The sequence below is a fragment of the Saccopteryx bilineata genome, chromosome 1, assembly GCF_036850765.1.
Source record: "Saccopteryx bilineata isolate mSacBil1 chromosome 1, mSacBil1_pri_phased_curated, whole genome shotgun sequence".
NCBI lineage: Eukaryota > Metazoa > Chordata > Mammalia > Chiroptera > Emballonuridae > Saccopteryx > Saccopteryx bilineata.
Genome location: NC_089490.1, coordinates 109,530,590 through 109,547,517, shown reverse-complemented (window position 1 = coordinate 109,547,517; position 16,928 = coordinate 109,530,590). Strand labels below are relative to the sequence as shown.

The following is a 16,928-nucleotide window of genomic DNA, read 5'->3' as shown; positions in this document are numbered from 1 at the left end:
ACAAGTACTATTTTTAACATCAATTGAGGCTTTAGCAACACACAATGTGTATTTTATTGTGACCTCAGGGTGAATCAAAGAAGAAAACAGAGTTTAAGTTTCTGCATAAGTAAACTGATTCCTAGGGGTCTAGAAATTAGGAAGTTAATTGTCCTAGTGGGAATTTCATTCACCTGCGGTAGTCTCAGGAATTGGAGGTACAGCATCTTTGATGTTAAAAGGTGAAAACATGTTGAATCTAGAAGTATTTCGTCGTTGGATTTATTTAGTCTGTGGCTCCAGTTTTCTCATTCCCTCTTAGTCTGGGTTATTCTGCTGCCCTTTTTGCATAACAATGGCCGTGGTAAAACTGGCAGACAAGTTTAACTGAGAATTTGCAAGGGTGTGTGTGGGTGCGGGGCTGCCAGAAGGGGTGGGTCTAAATTTGGTTGAGCCTCCCTTATAAATCTACAGCCTCCTAAATCCTCAGTTTTTGCTAGATTGGGATTTTTGGCTCTTGTTACTGGGAAGATGACTCACTTTATCCCACCTTTTTGATATTTTGGTATTTGGAGATCTTTTTATTTCTCTAAGCTCTTCTATCTAGGTATTTAAGCCTGGGACTTTCTTACAATTTTGCTCTTTGGGTTTTTCCCCCTCTCTCCTTCTATCCAGCAACATGAGTGTGGGTTCGGCTTGTCCCCGAAATGGGCTCTGCCCTGGAGCATTTAATTCTAGGGAATCTTCACCAGTGCCTGAGATTTATGAGCCTGGAGAAAACTATGCATCCTTGGGAATATCTGCTGAGAAACGCCGCATGGAGACTGGTAAGAAAAAAATGGAATTCTTGAAAACCTGAATTTCTTAAGGAGGGGGGGGATAAAGGTCATCCTTTTTCCACTTGAGCCAGTACAGCCCATTAATAGAAGCAGTTATCCATTATCTACACTGCTCACAAAAATTAGGGGATCAGGGAACGTGCAGATACTCCAGTACTTTCAGCCTTTTGTATAGTGCATTTTCACTAATGAAATGAAAGTTGGTTTTGCATGTCATGTGCATAATCAAACAACTTCCTTTGACTTGTCATTTGCTTTTCTGATGTTCTTGTTTAATAAAAATCAAATGCTGCTTTTTTTTATCACTTTATATCATTTTGAAATATCCCCTAATTTTTGTGAGCAGTATATTAATTCTCAAGACACCTCATTATTTATTTTTTGGGGGGTGACAGACAGACGGACAGCTAGGACAAACAGGAAGGGAGCAGGGAGCAAGATGAGAAGCATCAATTCTTTGTTGCGGTTCCTTAGTTGTTTATTGATTGCTTTCTCATATGTGCCTTGACCGGAGCGGGGAGGGGGCTACAGCAGATGGAGTGACCCCTTGCTTAGGCCAGTGACTTTGAGCTCAAGCTGGTGAGCTTTGCTCAAATCAGATGAGCCCGGGCTCAAGCTGGCGACCTTGGGGTTTCAAACCTGGGTCCTCTGCATCCCAGTCCGATGCTCTATCCACTGCGCCACCACCTGGTCAGGCTCATTATTTTCTTAGTGGCACATGCCCTTTCACGAATGTCCCAGTTGACACAGACTCCCACATGTGCCCCTAATGGTGATGCTCTACCCATTTGAGGCATTGCTCCCTTGCAACTGGAGCCATTTTTTAGCGCCAGAGGTGAGGCCAAGGAGTCTTCCTCAGCACCAGGGGCCAACTCACTCCAATCGAGTCCTGGCTGAAGGGAGGGGAGGAGAGAGAAAGAAAAAAGCAAGACGGGAAGGGGTGGAGAAGCAGATAGGTGCTTCTCCGATGTGCCCTGACCCGGAATAGAACCCAGGACATCCACATGCCAGGCTCTACCACTGAGCCAACTGACCAGGGCCTAATGTATAAATCTTAATGCTGTTCCTGACACATAGTAACAGTAAATATCGCTAAGCCAGAAGTGATAACATCACAGCTTGGAGGGTGGGGTAAGGTGTTGGTGGTGAGTGGCCCCTTGCTGGTCAGTCTCTACCAGAAATGCCACAAATGGTATGAATAATTACATGGGTTTCACCTTGTTGAAATGTTTGATCTTTCTACAATAGTAGCAGTTCATTCGCTTTTCTCCCCTTTGGATGTATGGGTGTTAATGGAAAGCTGTGTGAGCTAATGCTCAGATCTCCTAAATATCAAGGAGAAGCATTCACTCCGCTTTATGGTAGATAATTCCAGAAAGTTTAATCTGACAGTCCTAGTGGCTAGAACTCGGAATTAAAAACCAGTTTGGCTTCAAAGCCTGTACTCCAGTGCTTAGGCCTCTAAACAACTGGCCCGGTCTGTGGTAGTACAGTGGATAGAGTGTCAACCTGGAACTTTGAAGTTGCTGGTTCTAAACCCTGGGTTTGCCTGGTCAAGGCACATACCACAAGCATTTGATCAATGTACAACTAGAGTGAAGCAATTATTAGCTGATGCATCTCGCTCCCATCCCTCTCTCCTCTGTCTGTAAAATCAATAAATAATTTCTTAAAAATAATTGTGGGTGTGGGTCATGCTTTGGGATACTTAAAGGTGGCACCACATTTTGTTTGTTATTTTTCAAAAACTATTTACATTATTATTACAACTATAAAACTAAGTTGTGACAAGGGAGTTACTGCTGTGTTTGAGTGTTAAATATTAATGTTTCCCTGTTTTCCTAAACTTTGTTAATGTCCTTCGATAACTGCAAACATCAAAAGTACGGCGCTGGATTGTGAGAGCAATAGCTTGGGAAAAAGCAGGTGAGCATCCCTTCATAGCAAGCCAAGTGCAAGTGTGTCTAGAAGATGGTGAATTGGTATAGATGTAAAACACACCCTACTTCTAGTCTTTAGTTGAGGACTTCCTTTTTAGAGCTACTTGCAAGAAGCCCCAAATTGTGAAGTTTTGCTTTTTAAAGCCTGTGTATTTGTACCATAACTAGCATAGAATTAGAGTGCAAATAAGAATTGAAGTGCCTACTCAATCTAGGTAATACAGTAAATTAATTTTCCATCACTAAGTCGATATGTCCAGGTGCTGTGCTAGAGAGGTTTTTTTGTTTTGTTTTGTTTTTGTTTTTACAGAGACAGAGAGTCAGAGAGAGGGATAGATAGGAAGGAAGAGAGAGCATCAATTCTTCATTGCGGCAACTTAGTTGTTTGTTGATTGCTCAGATGTGCCTTGCCTGGGGGCTACAGCAGTCTGAGTGACCCTTTGCTTCAGTCAGTGACCTTGGGCTCAAGCTGGTGAGCCTTGCTCAAACCAGATGAGCCCGCACTCAAGCTGGCGACCTCGGCATCTCGAACCTGGGTCCTCCGCATCCCAGTCCAATGCTCTATCCACTGCGCCACCACCTGGTCAGGCGCTAGAGAGTTTTTTTTATCTACAGGGTGTTCATAAAGTCATGGTGCACTTTTGACCGGTCACAGGAAAGCAACAAAAGACTATAGAAATGTGAAATCTGCATCAAATAAAAGGAAAACTCTCCCAGTTTCATACCTATTCAGTGCAGTTTGATGTGGGCTCACGCACAGATTTTTTTAGGCCCCTTAGGTAGCTATCCCGTATAGCAGGGGTCCCCAAACTACGGTCCGCATGCGGCCCCCTGAGGCCATTTATCCGGCCCCGCCGCACTTCTGGAAGGGGCACCTCTTTCATTGGTGGTCAGTGAGAGGAGCATAGTTCCCATTGAAATACTGGTCAGTTTGTTGATTTAAATTTACTTGTTCTTTATTTTAAATATTGTATTTATTTCAGTTTTGTCTTTTTACTTTAAAATAAGATATGTGCAGTGTGCATAGGGATTTGTTCATAGTTTTTTTTATAGTCTGGCCCTCCAACGGTCTGAGGCACAGTGAACTGGCCCCCTGTGAAAAAAGTTTGGGGACCGCTGCCATATAGCCTCTACAGACTCGTCACTGACTGATGGCCTACCAGAATGGGGTTTCTCCACCAAATTGCCGGTTTCCTTCAACTGCTTATCCCGCTGAGGAATGTTATTCCTATGTGGTGGCACTTTGTTATAAACGCACCGATATTCACGTTGCCACTTTGGTCACAGATTCGAATTTAGCAAGCCACAGAACACTGAACTTTCCTATGTACCATCCACATCTCGACTGGCATGGCCATGGGCTGGTCCGCTGTATACACGGTGTTACATCATCATCTGCACATGCGCACATGCTGCCACATCCTACAGAAACTGGGAGGGTTTTCCTTTTATTTGGTGCAGATTTCACATTTCTATTGTCTTTTGTTGCTTTCCTGAGACCTGTCAAAAGTGCACCATGACTTTACAGACACACTGTATTACTTCATTTTAAGCAATGGAGAAACTGGGTGAGGGAGGAAGAATTTTGGAGATGAGGTCACAGAGCTAATAAAGGCAAAGTCAGTACTGAAACAGAAGCCCATTGAAGTTCATGTGTCCTTTTAGTCCCTGTATTTAGAAATGAGCAATAAAACTTAGTTTTATAGGATTCCCTGAGTCTAATTATGTTTATTTTTTATTTTATTAGACTAAACACCTTTATTACACGAGCTAAAAAAGGAGGGAAGAGAATTTTTAAAACTCTCTTTAAAAAGTTATTTCTTGATTTTAGAGAGAGAGGAAGAGGGAAATATCAATCTGTTCCATTTATTTATGCACTTTTTGGTTGCTTCTTGAATGTGCCCTAACCAGGGATCAGACCCACAACCCTGGCACATTGGGACAATGCTCCAACCAGCTGAGGTATCCGGCCAAGGCCAGGAGAGAAGAGGATTTCTTTGCCTTTCCAGGCCTTGGTTTCCCTCAGCTGAACTCCAGCTCCTTGCCCTCTAGCACAGAGTCATCTGCTGGCCACACTGGCCTCATCGTGAAGCGATACATGCAAGAAGCTTGCCCTGCTGGAACTGCTCCTCTAGAAGACTGCTGATTTTGGTGTTCTTTTTTCCTTTCATCATATTTCTTCTAAATTTTTTTTGATCATTTTTTTGTTTTAAAATCTCTTCCTCTTCAGGAGTCAGCTTGGCCCACTTCTTGCTGCCCAGGTTACGCTGTGCTGTCAATGAGCACAGTGCAGTTCTTTATTAGGGTCTTGGTACAGGTCAATTAGATACATTGTAGATTAACATCAGTCCTGTTTTGCACATACATCAGGAGTCCCATGACAAGTTGCACACTTCTAGTACTTCTTGCTGCCTCCTTGCTATATATAGACCAGGGGTCAGGAACCTATGGCTCGTGAGCCAGATGTGGCCCTTTTGATGACTGCATCTGGCTCGCAGACAAATCTTTAATAAAAAAATAATGTTAAAAATATAAAACAGGCCCTGGCCGGTTGGCTCAGCGGTAGAGCGTCGGCCTGGCGTGTGGGGAACCCGGGTTCGATTCCTGGCCAGGGCACATAGGAGAAGCGCCCATTTGCTTCTCCACCCCCCCTCCTCCTTCCTCTCTGTCTCTCTCTTCCCCTCCCGCAGCCAAGGCTCCATTGGAGCAAAGATGGCCCGGGCGCTGGGGATGGCTCCTTGGCCTCTGCCCCAGGCGCTAGAGTGGCTCTGGTCTAGAGTGGCTCTGGTCGCGGCAGAGCATCGCCCCCTGGTGGGCAGAGCGTCGCCCCTGGTGGGCGTGCCGGGTGGATCCCGGTTGGGCACATGTGGGAGTCTGTCTGACTGTCTCTCCCCATTTCCAGCTTCAGAAAAATACACACACACAAAAAATAATAATAAAAATAAAACATTCTCATGTATTACAATCTGTAAAGCCAGTAGCCATGGCCACTATCACAGCAGCCTGGCCCATGCAGGTTCGCATTGGATTCGGACAGTCGGTAAAGAAACAAAGAAGCCAAAAACTGGTGGGCCGTCATCTTTAATCCTAGCTTGCACCCAGCGGGCAAGTAAAAACACACACGGGGCTCCAAAGCCCACTCACATTCAGTGCTCACAAAGCTACTGACTTATCCAAGTTTCCTAGAACCAAAGGTTTCTAGCTCACCAGACTTATTCACCTCTGTTCCCCATGTCCTTCCTTCTCCCTGCACAAACTGCACAAACTGGCTTCTCACTCAACACTCCGCCATCTTGGCTGCTTCTCCTGGTCTCCACATGGCCTTTCTCTGCTCTCTGCTGTCTCCTCTAATGATAATCTCAGGAACTAAGAGTGCAAGCTTCTGTTCTGCCCCCATTTTATAGTGTAGATTCATAACCTTTTATCCAATATACAAAATAGGGAAGTTTCTAATACAAAGTCACTTATCTGGGGCATGATGGGATTGCACCACCCCACATCAAAACGGATGGGAAAGGCTTAATCCTAAAACCAAGCCCCAGGCTACAAGGATCCTGCCTGCCCACAGAGACACATTAATATCACCTGGACAACAGCCTCCACATGGGCAGCACCATCTTTAACAAAGTGAGCATAATACATTTTATCCGCCCAACACAATCCATTCATTTCCTACTGCTCATGTTCATGCTTGCGGGTGGCTGGAGCCAATCACAGCTGTCCTCCGGGAAAACACCAAATTTTTATTAGATAATGCATAACGTACATGGGTGGTTGTATGGCTCTCATGGAATTACATTTTAAAATATGTGGCGTTCATGGCTCTCTCAGCCAAAAAGCTTCCCGACCCCTGATATAGACTATGTGTATGCAGCAAAGACCAATACTAGTATTGGCAGCAAGGTGTCTCAGCTGGTATTTTCACTTTTTATGGGGGGCTTGTCTCAAGAGATTCCCATGGCTTGGCACCAGCTGGAAAGAGCTAATCATCAATCAGTTTTAAAAGTTATGTAGGTAATAATTGAGATTACAAAAAGACGTGACAAAGGGACACACACGGTAGGTGGGAGTCAAGTAATCCATTTTGACCTTTATGAACAGCCCGGGTTTTGTCATTGATGTTTGAGTCCCATTGTGTTCTTCAGCAATAGCCATGTCCATTCTATTAGCCTTGTCAGTTATTATTAGCTATGTCCATTGCATGTAAAATGGTGATACTGGTACACTAACTATATTATACAAAAGTTGGCAAATTATTCAGGTTGCTTACTACTTAGCTCTGAGGTAGTGAGGACTTTAAAAATGTGTTGAAAATATACCTGACCTATGGTGGCCCAGTGGATAGAGCATTGACCTGGGATGTTCAGGTCCCAGGTTTAAAACCCTGGGGTTGCTGGCTTGAACATGGGATCATCAACATAATTCCATGGTCACTGACTTGAACAAGGGATCACTGGCTGGACTTGGGACGCAACTACAAATTGATGCTTCTCATCTCTCTCCCTCCATGTATCTGTCTTCTCAAAAAAAAAAAAAAAGAAAAAGCTTTGAAAATAATACATTTGCACATTTAATATTTTAAAAGCTTTAGAAAACAATGTCGTTTTTATTCCCAACAGTCTCTCCTCTTCCTCCCTCCATGGACCTGCTTATTCAGAACAGCCCTGATTCTTCCACCAGTCCCGACGTAATACCACCTACTTCTGTAGATAGAGGCACTGTGAAGGAGAAAGTCCAGGTCAAGAAGCAGAAGATCAGAACCGTCTTTTCACAGACCCAGCTCTCTGTACTCAATGAGAGATTTCAGAGACAGAAATATCTCAGCTTCCAGCAGATGCAAGAACTTTCTAACACCCTGAACCTTAGCTACAAACAGGTAAGGTTGTTTAGTTCCTGTCTCTGCAATAAGAAATAAAAAATAGCCTGACCTGTGGTGGCGCAGTGGATAAAGCGTCGACATGGAAATGCTGAGGTCACCGGTTCGAAACCCTGGCTTGCCTGGTCAAGGTGTTAAGCCAAATTCGGAGGAACCGAAAACATGAAAGACAGGAGCAAGGTCCCTCGTTTACACATCAAAGCTTTATTGTCTAGCTTGGCCAAGCAGCGGCAGCTCCAACAGAAATCTGAGGGAGAGCACACCGGCCCTTTTGTTCTACCTAGTTTTTATAGTTTTGTAAGTGGGAAGTACAGAAGCAAAAATTATAATTAGGAACCCTTTACCACTATTGGTTATAGTCATATGTCCTTTAACATGATAGGACCATGTTCAATTTTCAAATCATACATCATTTTGGAGAAAACAAAATTTACAAACCAACACAATGGTAGAAAGATGTCTCTTTACACATTAAAGGCATTCCGGCCCTGGCCGGTTTGCTCAGTGGTAGAGCATCGGTCTGGCGTGCAGAGGTCCCGGGTTCGATTCCCGACCAGGGCACACAGGAGAGGCGCCCATCTGCCTCTCCAACCCTCCCCCTCTCCTTCCTCTCTGTCTCTCTCTTCCCCTCCAGCAGCCAAGGCTCCATGGGAGCAAAGATGGCCCGGGCGCTGGGGATGGCTCCTTGGCCTCTGCCCCAGGAGCTAGAGTGGCTCTGGTCCCGGCAGAGAGATACCCTGGAGGGGCAGAGCTTCGCCCCCTGGTGGGCAGAGCTTCGCCCCCTGGTGGGCGTGCCAGGTGGATCCCGGTCGGGCGCATGCGAGAGTCTGTCTGACTGTCTCTCCCCATTTTCAGCTTCAGAAAAATACAAAAAAACCCCCAAAACATATTAAAAGCATTCCTATATCATCTAGTGTTTATCTGCTATCTCTCTGTCCAGAGTCACACACGCATTTACATAGAAGAGGTAGTTTCGGTGGGGACAAATGCCCGCGAATGGCTTATTGCTATAAGAAAAGGTTTATTTTGGCTTTTCTCTCCCTGTACCTGGCTAGCCATTCACCCTTTTCCCCACAGGCATGGTGGAATGTCTGGGAATCCATGTTTTCCTTCCCTTTGCATTTACAATACAATGCCAAGGGTCATCCTGGTCATGCCAATCACACAGTACAGAGACTACTCTCACAATTTCTCTGCACACCTTAACCCAAATTAATAAAATGTTCTCCAAGCCTCTTAAAATATTAATCCTGTAATTTTTGGTACCTTAAAACATCTGCGGATGAAGTGGCTCAGTGGCTCCTCAAAGGCACATATGGGAGTTGATGCTTCCAGCTCCTCCCCCCTTCTCTCTCTCTGTCTCTCTCTCTCTCTCTCTCTCTCCTCTCTAAAATGAGTGAATAAAATAAAAAAATTTACAAAGCATTTTGATCACCTAAAATGAAACACACTATAAAAATAAATATTATTAAGAAATAAAAAATAATAAGGCTAAATTGCATATAAACATTGTTACTGTTTTTCTCTATATTCTGCTTCTATGCACCCCTCTCAAATACTTTAATATGAAAATGAAATGTTTCTGTAACATGTATCATAACCATCATTCATGAAACAGTCTACTGTGTGAATATGTCTTAAATTTATTTAACCCTTTTCTCTGTGCACAAACCAAAATTGGAAAACGTTTCCAATTTTGCCTCAGTCAAAAGGGGTGTATACTCCCATCTTCAGGTTAGGAAGGCCCTAGCCAGTATCAGTTCTCATTAAAGTAAAAATTGCATCTTTTGCTTTTATGTGTGGGCCTTCGATTACTACTGAGGTTTATCATTTTTCATACATCTTTCTTTTTTTAAATAATTTATTGGCATTTAATTTTATGGCTTCTTATCATTGGTGCCATACTTAGAAAGTTTTCTATTCTGCGATATTATAATATATGATGTACATTCTTCTGTGATCTCATTGTTTTTTTCTCCCGAGAGAGATAGCAACAGACAGGCAGGGAGAGAGATGAAAAGCATCAATTCCTCATTTCCTCATTTCATTGCTCATTGATTGCTTTCTCGGGTGTGCCTTGATGAGGGGTGGGGGGGGTGTTCCAGCAGACCAAGTGACCTGTTGCTCAAGCCAGTGACAGACTGAATTTTTTCCAACAGAAAGCATCATATAAACCTGAATTTTTGGGTTTTTTTTCAAAAATCAGATCTGGCAATCCAAAGCCCTCATTCTACTAGAAAACAGTCAGCTGTTCTCTGTGCATGGGCCATGCATTCTTCACTACACACCCCAGACTTAACTGTCACTCATTTACATGTGGCCTCTGTAGTCATCTGAATTTGTGACCTTTGATGTAAAGCTTAGAAATACAGAGATGTTCCTCAATTTATGGTAGAGTTATATACTGATAATCCATCCTAAATTGAAAATATTGTAAATTGAAAACACTTTTAATACACCTAACTTACCAAACTTCATAGCTTAGCTTAGCCCAGGGGTCCCCAAACTACGGCCCGCGGGCCGCATGTGGCCCCCTGAGGCCATTTATCCGGCCCCCGCCGCACTTTCAGAAGGGGCACCTCTTTCATTGGTGGTCAGTGAGAGGAGCACATTGACCATCTCATTAGCCAAAAGCAGGCCCATAGTTCCCATTGAAATACTGGTCAGTTTATTGACTTAAATTTACTTGTTCTTTATTTTAAATATTGTATTTGTTCCCATTTTGTTTTTTTACTTCAAAATAAGATATGTGCAGTGTGCATAGGGATTCGTTCATAGTTGTTTTTTTTTATAGTCTGGCCCTCCAACGGTCTGAGGGACAGTGAACTGGCCCCTGTGTAAAAAGCTTGGGAACCCCTGGCTTAGCCTATATTAAATGTGATCAGAATTCTTTTTTTTTTCTTTTTTTTCCTTTCTTTTGTGACAGAGACAGAGTGAGACAGAAAGGGACAGATCCGGGACAGACAGATGTGAAGGAAGGGAGATGAGATGCATCAATTCTTTGTTGAGGCTCCTTAGTTGTTCATTGATTGCTTTCTCATATGTGCCTTGACCAGGGGGCTTCAGCTGAGTGAGTGACCTCTTGTTCAAGCCAGCGACCTTGGGCTCAAGCCAGTTATCTCGGGGTTTTGAACCTGGGTCTTCCACGTTCCAGTCCAAAGTTGTATCCACTGCGCCACCACCTGGTCAGGCTCAGCACATTTTTAAAAAGTAAAAATTCATGTTTTGTTAGCTTTAGGTAGTTGTAGCCATCAGGGGAAAAAGATGTTAACACTCTTTGATCCCTAGCACATCTTTGTTACTACTATTTTATGTTTTCCTGTTACCGTTTTCCTGCAGATTAAGACCTGGTTCCAGAACCAGAGAATGAAATGTAAGAGGTGGCAGAAATACAACTGGTCAAAGAACAGCAACCGTGTGGCTCAGGTAACAGAAAACTTACTGTGCTCTTTCCTTTCAATGATTTTTTAGTTTTGTCTGTTGCTGAAGCACACAATCCCAGTCACAGACAATTTGGATTTTTCCTGTCCCCTTTCAGTGAACCCACCCTTCCCTTGCAGGTGAGCTCAGCAACCACAGAGTGCCAGAGCCTGTCTTCCTGTCACCAGAGATACCTGGTGAATGCCTCTGGAAACTTTTCAATGTGGAGCAACCAAACCTGCGGTAACCTAGCTTGGAGCAACCATTCCTGGAATGGCCCATCTTGGAACTACCATTCCTGGAATAGTCAGACCTGGTGCCCCCAAGCCTGGAACAGCCAGGCCTGGAACAATCAGTTCTATAGTTTTGGAGAGGAGTCCTTACAGCCCCAGATCCAATTCCAGCAAAATCTTGTCAGTGATTTGGAGGTCTCTTTGGAAACTGCCAGAGAAAGCTATGATGCAATACTGCAAACCCCGAAGTATTATTGTAGTGCTCATCAAACCATGGATTTATTCCCAGATTACTCCATGAACACACAGCCTGGCTCCATGAACATACAGCCATGAACTTATAGCATGACGACGGATGTATTTTCAGTCTCAATTTGGGCAGTGGCTATATTACCTCTCCTAGGATTTCCCTGGGTATCTCTGCCTTGATCATCTGCTTCTCATTATGCCTGTGGTGCCAATTTGGAAGGGTGGGAGTGGGTTATGACCTGAATCTAATCAAAGAGGTTTCTATAGCCTTGCTGCTATAGACAAAAATAAAAGATGTCTCTGGCTATAGATAATTAGATGTAGTATTATTTTGGGTAACTCTAGAATCTTAACGTCAAGAATAGAAAGTAAGAGTACAAATAATGGGTGATAAAAGATTATTTTCTGGGATTGGAAGGCTTGTTAAAAACCTCAATTCAGGTGAATGGTTAAGTGATAATATGCTTCACTGATTTCCTCTGCCCCTTTTGCTGTTTTTACAACAACCCCTAATTTGTTTGTTACTTAAGTATTTGTAAAAGAGGTTTTATATTTTGCTCTATAATGATAATAAAGCTAGTTTTGCTGATTGGTTTGTACATTTAAATACAAATAAATGTCTATTTTACTGTTAATTGACTCTACCCTGATTTTACCCAGTGGTCTAAAGAGTAAAAATTTGCTAAACATTGTTATTTATTGCATTTTTGATATGGGGGAGAAACGAACTGAAATCTTTCTTAGCCAATAGGGATATTGCTATCTTAGAAATGAGCAAAGGGGCCTGACCAGGCAGTGACACAGTGGATAGAACGTGGGACTGGGATGTGAAGGACCCAGGTTTGAAACCCTGGAAGTCACTGGCTTAAGCGTGGATTCATCCAGCTTGAGTGCGGGCTCATCAGCTTGAGTGAGGGGTCGCTGGCTAGAGCCAAATGTCGCTGGCATGTGCAAGGGGTCACTTGCTCTGCTGTAGTCCCCCGCCTCTGAAGGCACATGAGAGAATGCAATCACTGAACAACTAAGGAGTCACAACAAAGAATTGATGCTTCTCATCTTTTTCCCTTCCTGTCAGTCTGTACTTCTGACTCTGTCGAAAGAAGAAAGAAAGAAACAAATAAATAAATGAATGAATGTGCAAAGGGGTCCTGATCAGGTTGCTTAGTGAATAAAATATCTGCCCCAGCACACTAAAGTTGCAGGTTCCATTCCTGGACAGGGCAAATACCAGAAGCATCTAGTGAGTGTACAATTAAGTAGAACAAGTAAGTGGTACAATGAGTTGATGCCTCTCTCTCTCTCTCTCCCCCCCTCACCCATCCCTTCCTTTCTCTCACATTAATGGAAAATTTTTTTTTTAAATGAGTAAAATAAAAGTCACCAATGATGGGATAATATGGTGCTAAATGAATTAATTAGACCTGAACAAACTTATTTTTTCCTTGTGTGTAATATCACTGAAAGAATAAAATTTGGTTATTTTCAGGTACAGAAGAGTGACACGGGGCACCTGCAGGCCCAAATCGTACAGTCCCAAAAATAGTTCAGGGGCTGTTTATATACCCTTGATCAGTGGTCCCCAACCTTTTTTGGGCCACGAACCGGTTTAATGTCAAAATATTTTCACGGACTGGTCTTTAGGGTGGGATGGATAAATGCACAAAATAAAATTATGCAACCGGTGTAAAAACTGGTATTTTTAAATATAATTGTCGAACTTATGAGACAAGTGTCAAGAGTGAGTCTTAGACGAATGTAACAGGGAATCTGGTCATTTTTTAAAAATAAAACATCATTCAGACTAAAATATAAATAAAACGGAAATAATGTAAGTTATTTATTCTTTCTCTGCAGACCAGTACCGGTACTGGTCTGTGGCCCTTGATCACACACTGGTGGGGGAGAGCATGACATGGTATGGGCTGACATTTATGTAGAGCAGGGGTCCCCAAACTTTTTACACAGGGGGCCAGTTCACTGTCCCTCAGACCGTTGGAGGGCCGGACTATAAAAAAAACTATGAACAAATCCCTATGCACACTACACATATCTTATTTATTTATTTTTAAGGTATTTGCGGCTCATGTGAGCATAGTTTCTCTCTTTTTTAAAAAAAAATTTTATTCATTTTAGAGAGGAGAGGGAGAGACAGAGAGAGAAGGGGGGGAGGAGCTGGAAGCATCAACTCCCATATGTGCCTTGACCAGGCAAGCCCAGGGTTTTGAACCGGCGACCTCAGCATTTCCAGGTCGACGCTTTATCCACTGTGCCACCACAGGTCAGGCTTTTTTTTTTTTTTTTTTTGTATCTTTCCGAAGCTGGAAACTGGAGAGACAGTCAGACAGACTCCCGCATGCGCCCAACCAGGACCCACCCGGCACACCCACCAGGGGCAACGCTCCGCGACCAGAGCCACTCCAACGCCGGGGCAGAGGCCAAGGAGCCATCCCCAGCGCCCGGGCCATCCTTGCTCCAATGGAGCCGGGGCTGCGGGAGGGGAAGAGAGACAGAGAGGAAGAAGGGGGGGGGGCGTGGAGAAGCAAATGGTCGCCTCTCCTATGCGCCCTGGCCAGGAATCGAACCCGGGTCCCCCGCACGCCAGGGCAACGCTCCACCGCTGAGCCAACCGGTCAGGGCCTGCACATATCTTATTTTAAAGTAAACAAAATGGGAACAAATACAATATTTAAAATAAAGAACAAGTAAATTTAAATCAACAAACTGACCAGTATTTCAATGGGAACTATGGGCCTGCTTTTGGCTAATGAGATGGTCAATGTCAGGTTCCATATTTGTCACTGCTAGCCATAACAAGTGATATGACGCGCTTCTGGAGCCATGACGCGTGTGTCCCACATCACCAGAAGTAGTACTGTATGTGAGCGACGCCACGCTTTCCGTCGCTCTCTCACTGACCACCAATGAAAGAGGTGCCCCTTCCGGAAGTGCGGCAGGGCCGTATAAATGGCCTCAGTGGGCCGCAGTTTGGGGACCCCTGGTGTAGGGGATACACAGAAACATTAAGACTTTTAAGGGAACACAATCAAAGATGTTTACAAATTTTTCAGGGTTCCTCTTCCCTCAGTGGTCTAGAGGTATTTTACTCTCAAGATTCCAGGAAGGGGGAGGAACTACCGTCAATGCAAGGTGGTATGTAAATTCTGTCTCCTATTGAAAGAGAAGAAGTTTCTAGGGTAACCTTTATTTTAGATTTAAAACTGAATAACCCATTGTTCTTGCAAGCCAGAAACTTCTACATTCTTTTCCCTCCCTAAAGAAGGGAGGGGACAGGAAAACCTGACCTTCCCTCCCAGAATATCAATATCAATTTTCAGCTTTTTGGTACCTTATAACAGTTGTTACTTCCAATGTCATGTTTTACTTTATTATATAGTGTGGGGCAAAAGTAGTTTGCAGTTGTTTGTATGGAAAATAATACAAGAATAAGTTTTCATGTACTCTGTTGGGCAGATAAAATGTATTATGCTCACTTTGTTAAAGATTACGCTGCCCAGGTGATATTAATGTGTGTTGGGGGCAGGCAGGATTGTTGTAGCCTGGGGCTTGGTTTTGGGATTAAGCCTTTCCCACCCTTTTTGATGTGGGGTGGTACAATCCAATCATGCCTCAGAGAAGTGACTTTGTATTAGAGACTTCCCTATTTTGTATATTGGATTAAAGGTTGTGAAGCTACACTATAAAATGGGGGCAGAACAGGACTTGGCGCTTGGTTCCTGAGGTTAGCATGAGAGAGCAGAGAGAGTAGAGCCAGCAGCGGAAGGAGGCCACGTGGAGGAGGCCAGGAAAAGCAGCCAAGATGGCAGAGTGTTGAGTGAGATGCCAGTTTGTGTAGAGTTTGTATCTGGGATAAGGAAGGAGATGGGGAACTGAGGAGAATAAGGCTGGTGAGCTAGAAACCTTTGATTCTAGGAAACTCGGATAAATCAGTAGCTTTGTGAGCACTGAATGTGACTGGGTTTTGGAGCCCAGTGTGTATTTTTATTTTTTTATTTATTTTTATTTTTTTTATTTATTTTTATTTTTTTGCATTTTTCTGAAGCTGGAAACAGGGAGAGACAGTCAGACAGACTCCCGCATGCGCCCGACCGGGATCCACCCGGCACGCCCACCAGGGGCGACGCTCTGTCCACCAGGGGGCAATGCTCTGCCCATCCTGGGCGTCGCCATGTTGCGACCCTCCTGGGTGTCGCCATGTTGCGACCAGAGCCACTCTAGTGCCTGGGGCAGAGGCCACAGAGCCATCCCCAGCGCCCGGGCCATCTTTGCTCCAATGGAGCCTTGGCTGCAGGAGGGGAAGAGAGAGACAGAGAGGAAGGCGCGGCGGAGGGGTGGAGAAGCAAATGGGCGCTTCTCCTATGTGCCCTGGCCGGGAATCGAACCCGGGTCCTCCGCACGCTAGGCCGACGCTCTACCGCTGAGCCAACCGGCCAGGGCCCAGTGTGTATTTTTACTTGCCCGCCGGGTGCAAGCTAGAATTAAAGACTATGGCCCATCAGTTTTTGGCTCCACTGTTTCTTTACTGACTGTCCGAATCCAATGCGAACCTGCATGGGCTGGGCGGCTGCCGTGTTGGTGGCCCTGGCCCTGCCTGCTGGCTTTACATACTCACAACTGTAAACCTACCTTTGCCTCACCCTGAATTTTAGTTTGCATGTCTGGGAGAGCCTGAGGGGATACTGAGGCAAAAGTCCTGGTATGTCCAGAATGCTCCTCCTTGGAGGGATTTCAGCATATGGGTGTTGAATCAAAAGTCCTGGTATGTCTGGAGACCCTCCTTGGGGAGGCTTATCAGCTTCCTGGAATTCCTCTGTCTTAGGGGCCATAGTCCAGTAAGGGTGAGGTCTGACAGATAAGCCGAACATCAAGAGGGCAGTTTGGAATGCACATACCTATCATTTCTCAACTCTGTGGTTACATATAAAAGAAAGGCAGTTATTAATTTTATAATATGCGGTAAGGGGTGATGAGGAGAAAGGGGAGAAAAAATTGGAAAATTATTGCTTCTTCTGGAGAGAACTCAAGAAGGGAACCTTGCCAAGCCAAGTTCCTCATCCAGTTAAGGAGGGGTTGTCAATTTCCCTGCTGTGAGGTCTAAACCAGGCGATATCCTCGAAAACCTGAGGAAGTAAAAAAAAATTGCGAGGTAATAATTGTGAATTGCTTGCTGCGAATGCCAAGTAAACAGAGTGACATGGTGATACATGGTCTCCTGGCTGAGCCTCATGAGACGTGCTGGTCTGGTTCCTCTTGAATGGGAGGACATGTGGAGATTTTTAGAGACAGGGAACCTGTTGGTGTAAGTTTTAGAAGGACTGAGTATGTGTGGTTTGAAAGGAAGGGGGTTTGGAGAACATTCAGGAGGGAACTACTC

The 16,928-nt window shown here is 44.2% G+C and overlaps 1 protein-coding gene across 1 annotated transcript; it reads left to right on the top strand.

The window, feature by feature from the left end:
* Nucleotides 1-658: 658 nt before the first annotated feature.
* Nucleotides 659-11,623, top strand: LOC136319286 (homeobox protein NANOG-like). The gene is made up of 4 exons (XM_066252607.1): nucleotides 659-806; nucleotides 7,378-7,634; nucleotides 10,974-11,060; nucleotides 11,195-11,623. Exons 1-4 carry the CDS (start codon nucleotides 659-661, stop codon nucleotides 11,621-11,623), a joined length of 921 nt encoding a protein of 306 aa, XP_066108704.1.
* The last annotated feature ends 5,305 nt before the right edge of the window (nucleotides 11,624-16,928 follow it).

Bases quoted from the DNA above. Each gene is read 5' to 3' on its own strand.
- LOC136319286 (XM_066252607.1), top strand. From the start codon at position 659: ATGAGTGTGGGTTCGGCTTGTCCCCGAAATGGGCTCTGCCCTGGAGCA. The intron at 7,635-10,973 runs GTAAGGTTGTTT...GTTTTCCTGCAG, and splicing joins TGAACCTTAGCTACAAACAG to ATTAAGACCTGGTTCCAGAA. The intron at 11,061-11,194 runs GTAACAGAAAAC...CTTCCCTTGCAG, and splicing joins ACAGCAACCGTGTGGCTCAG to GTGAGCTCAGCAACCACAGA.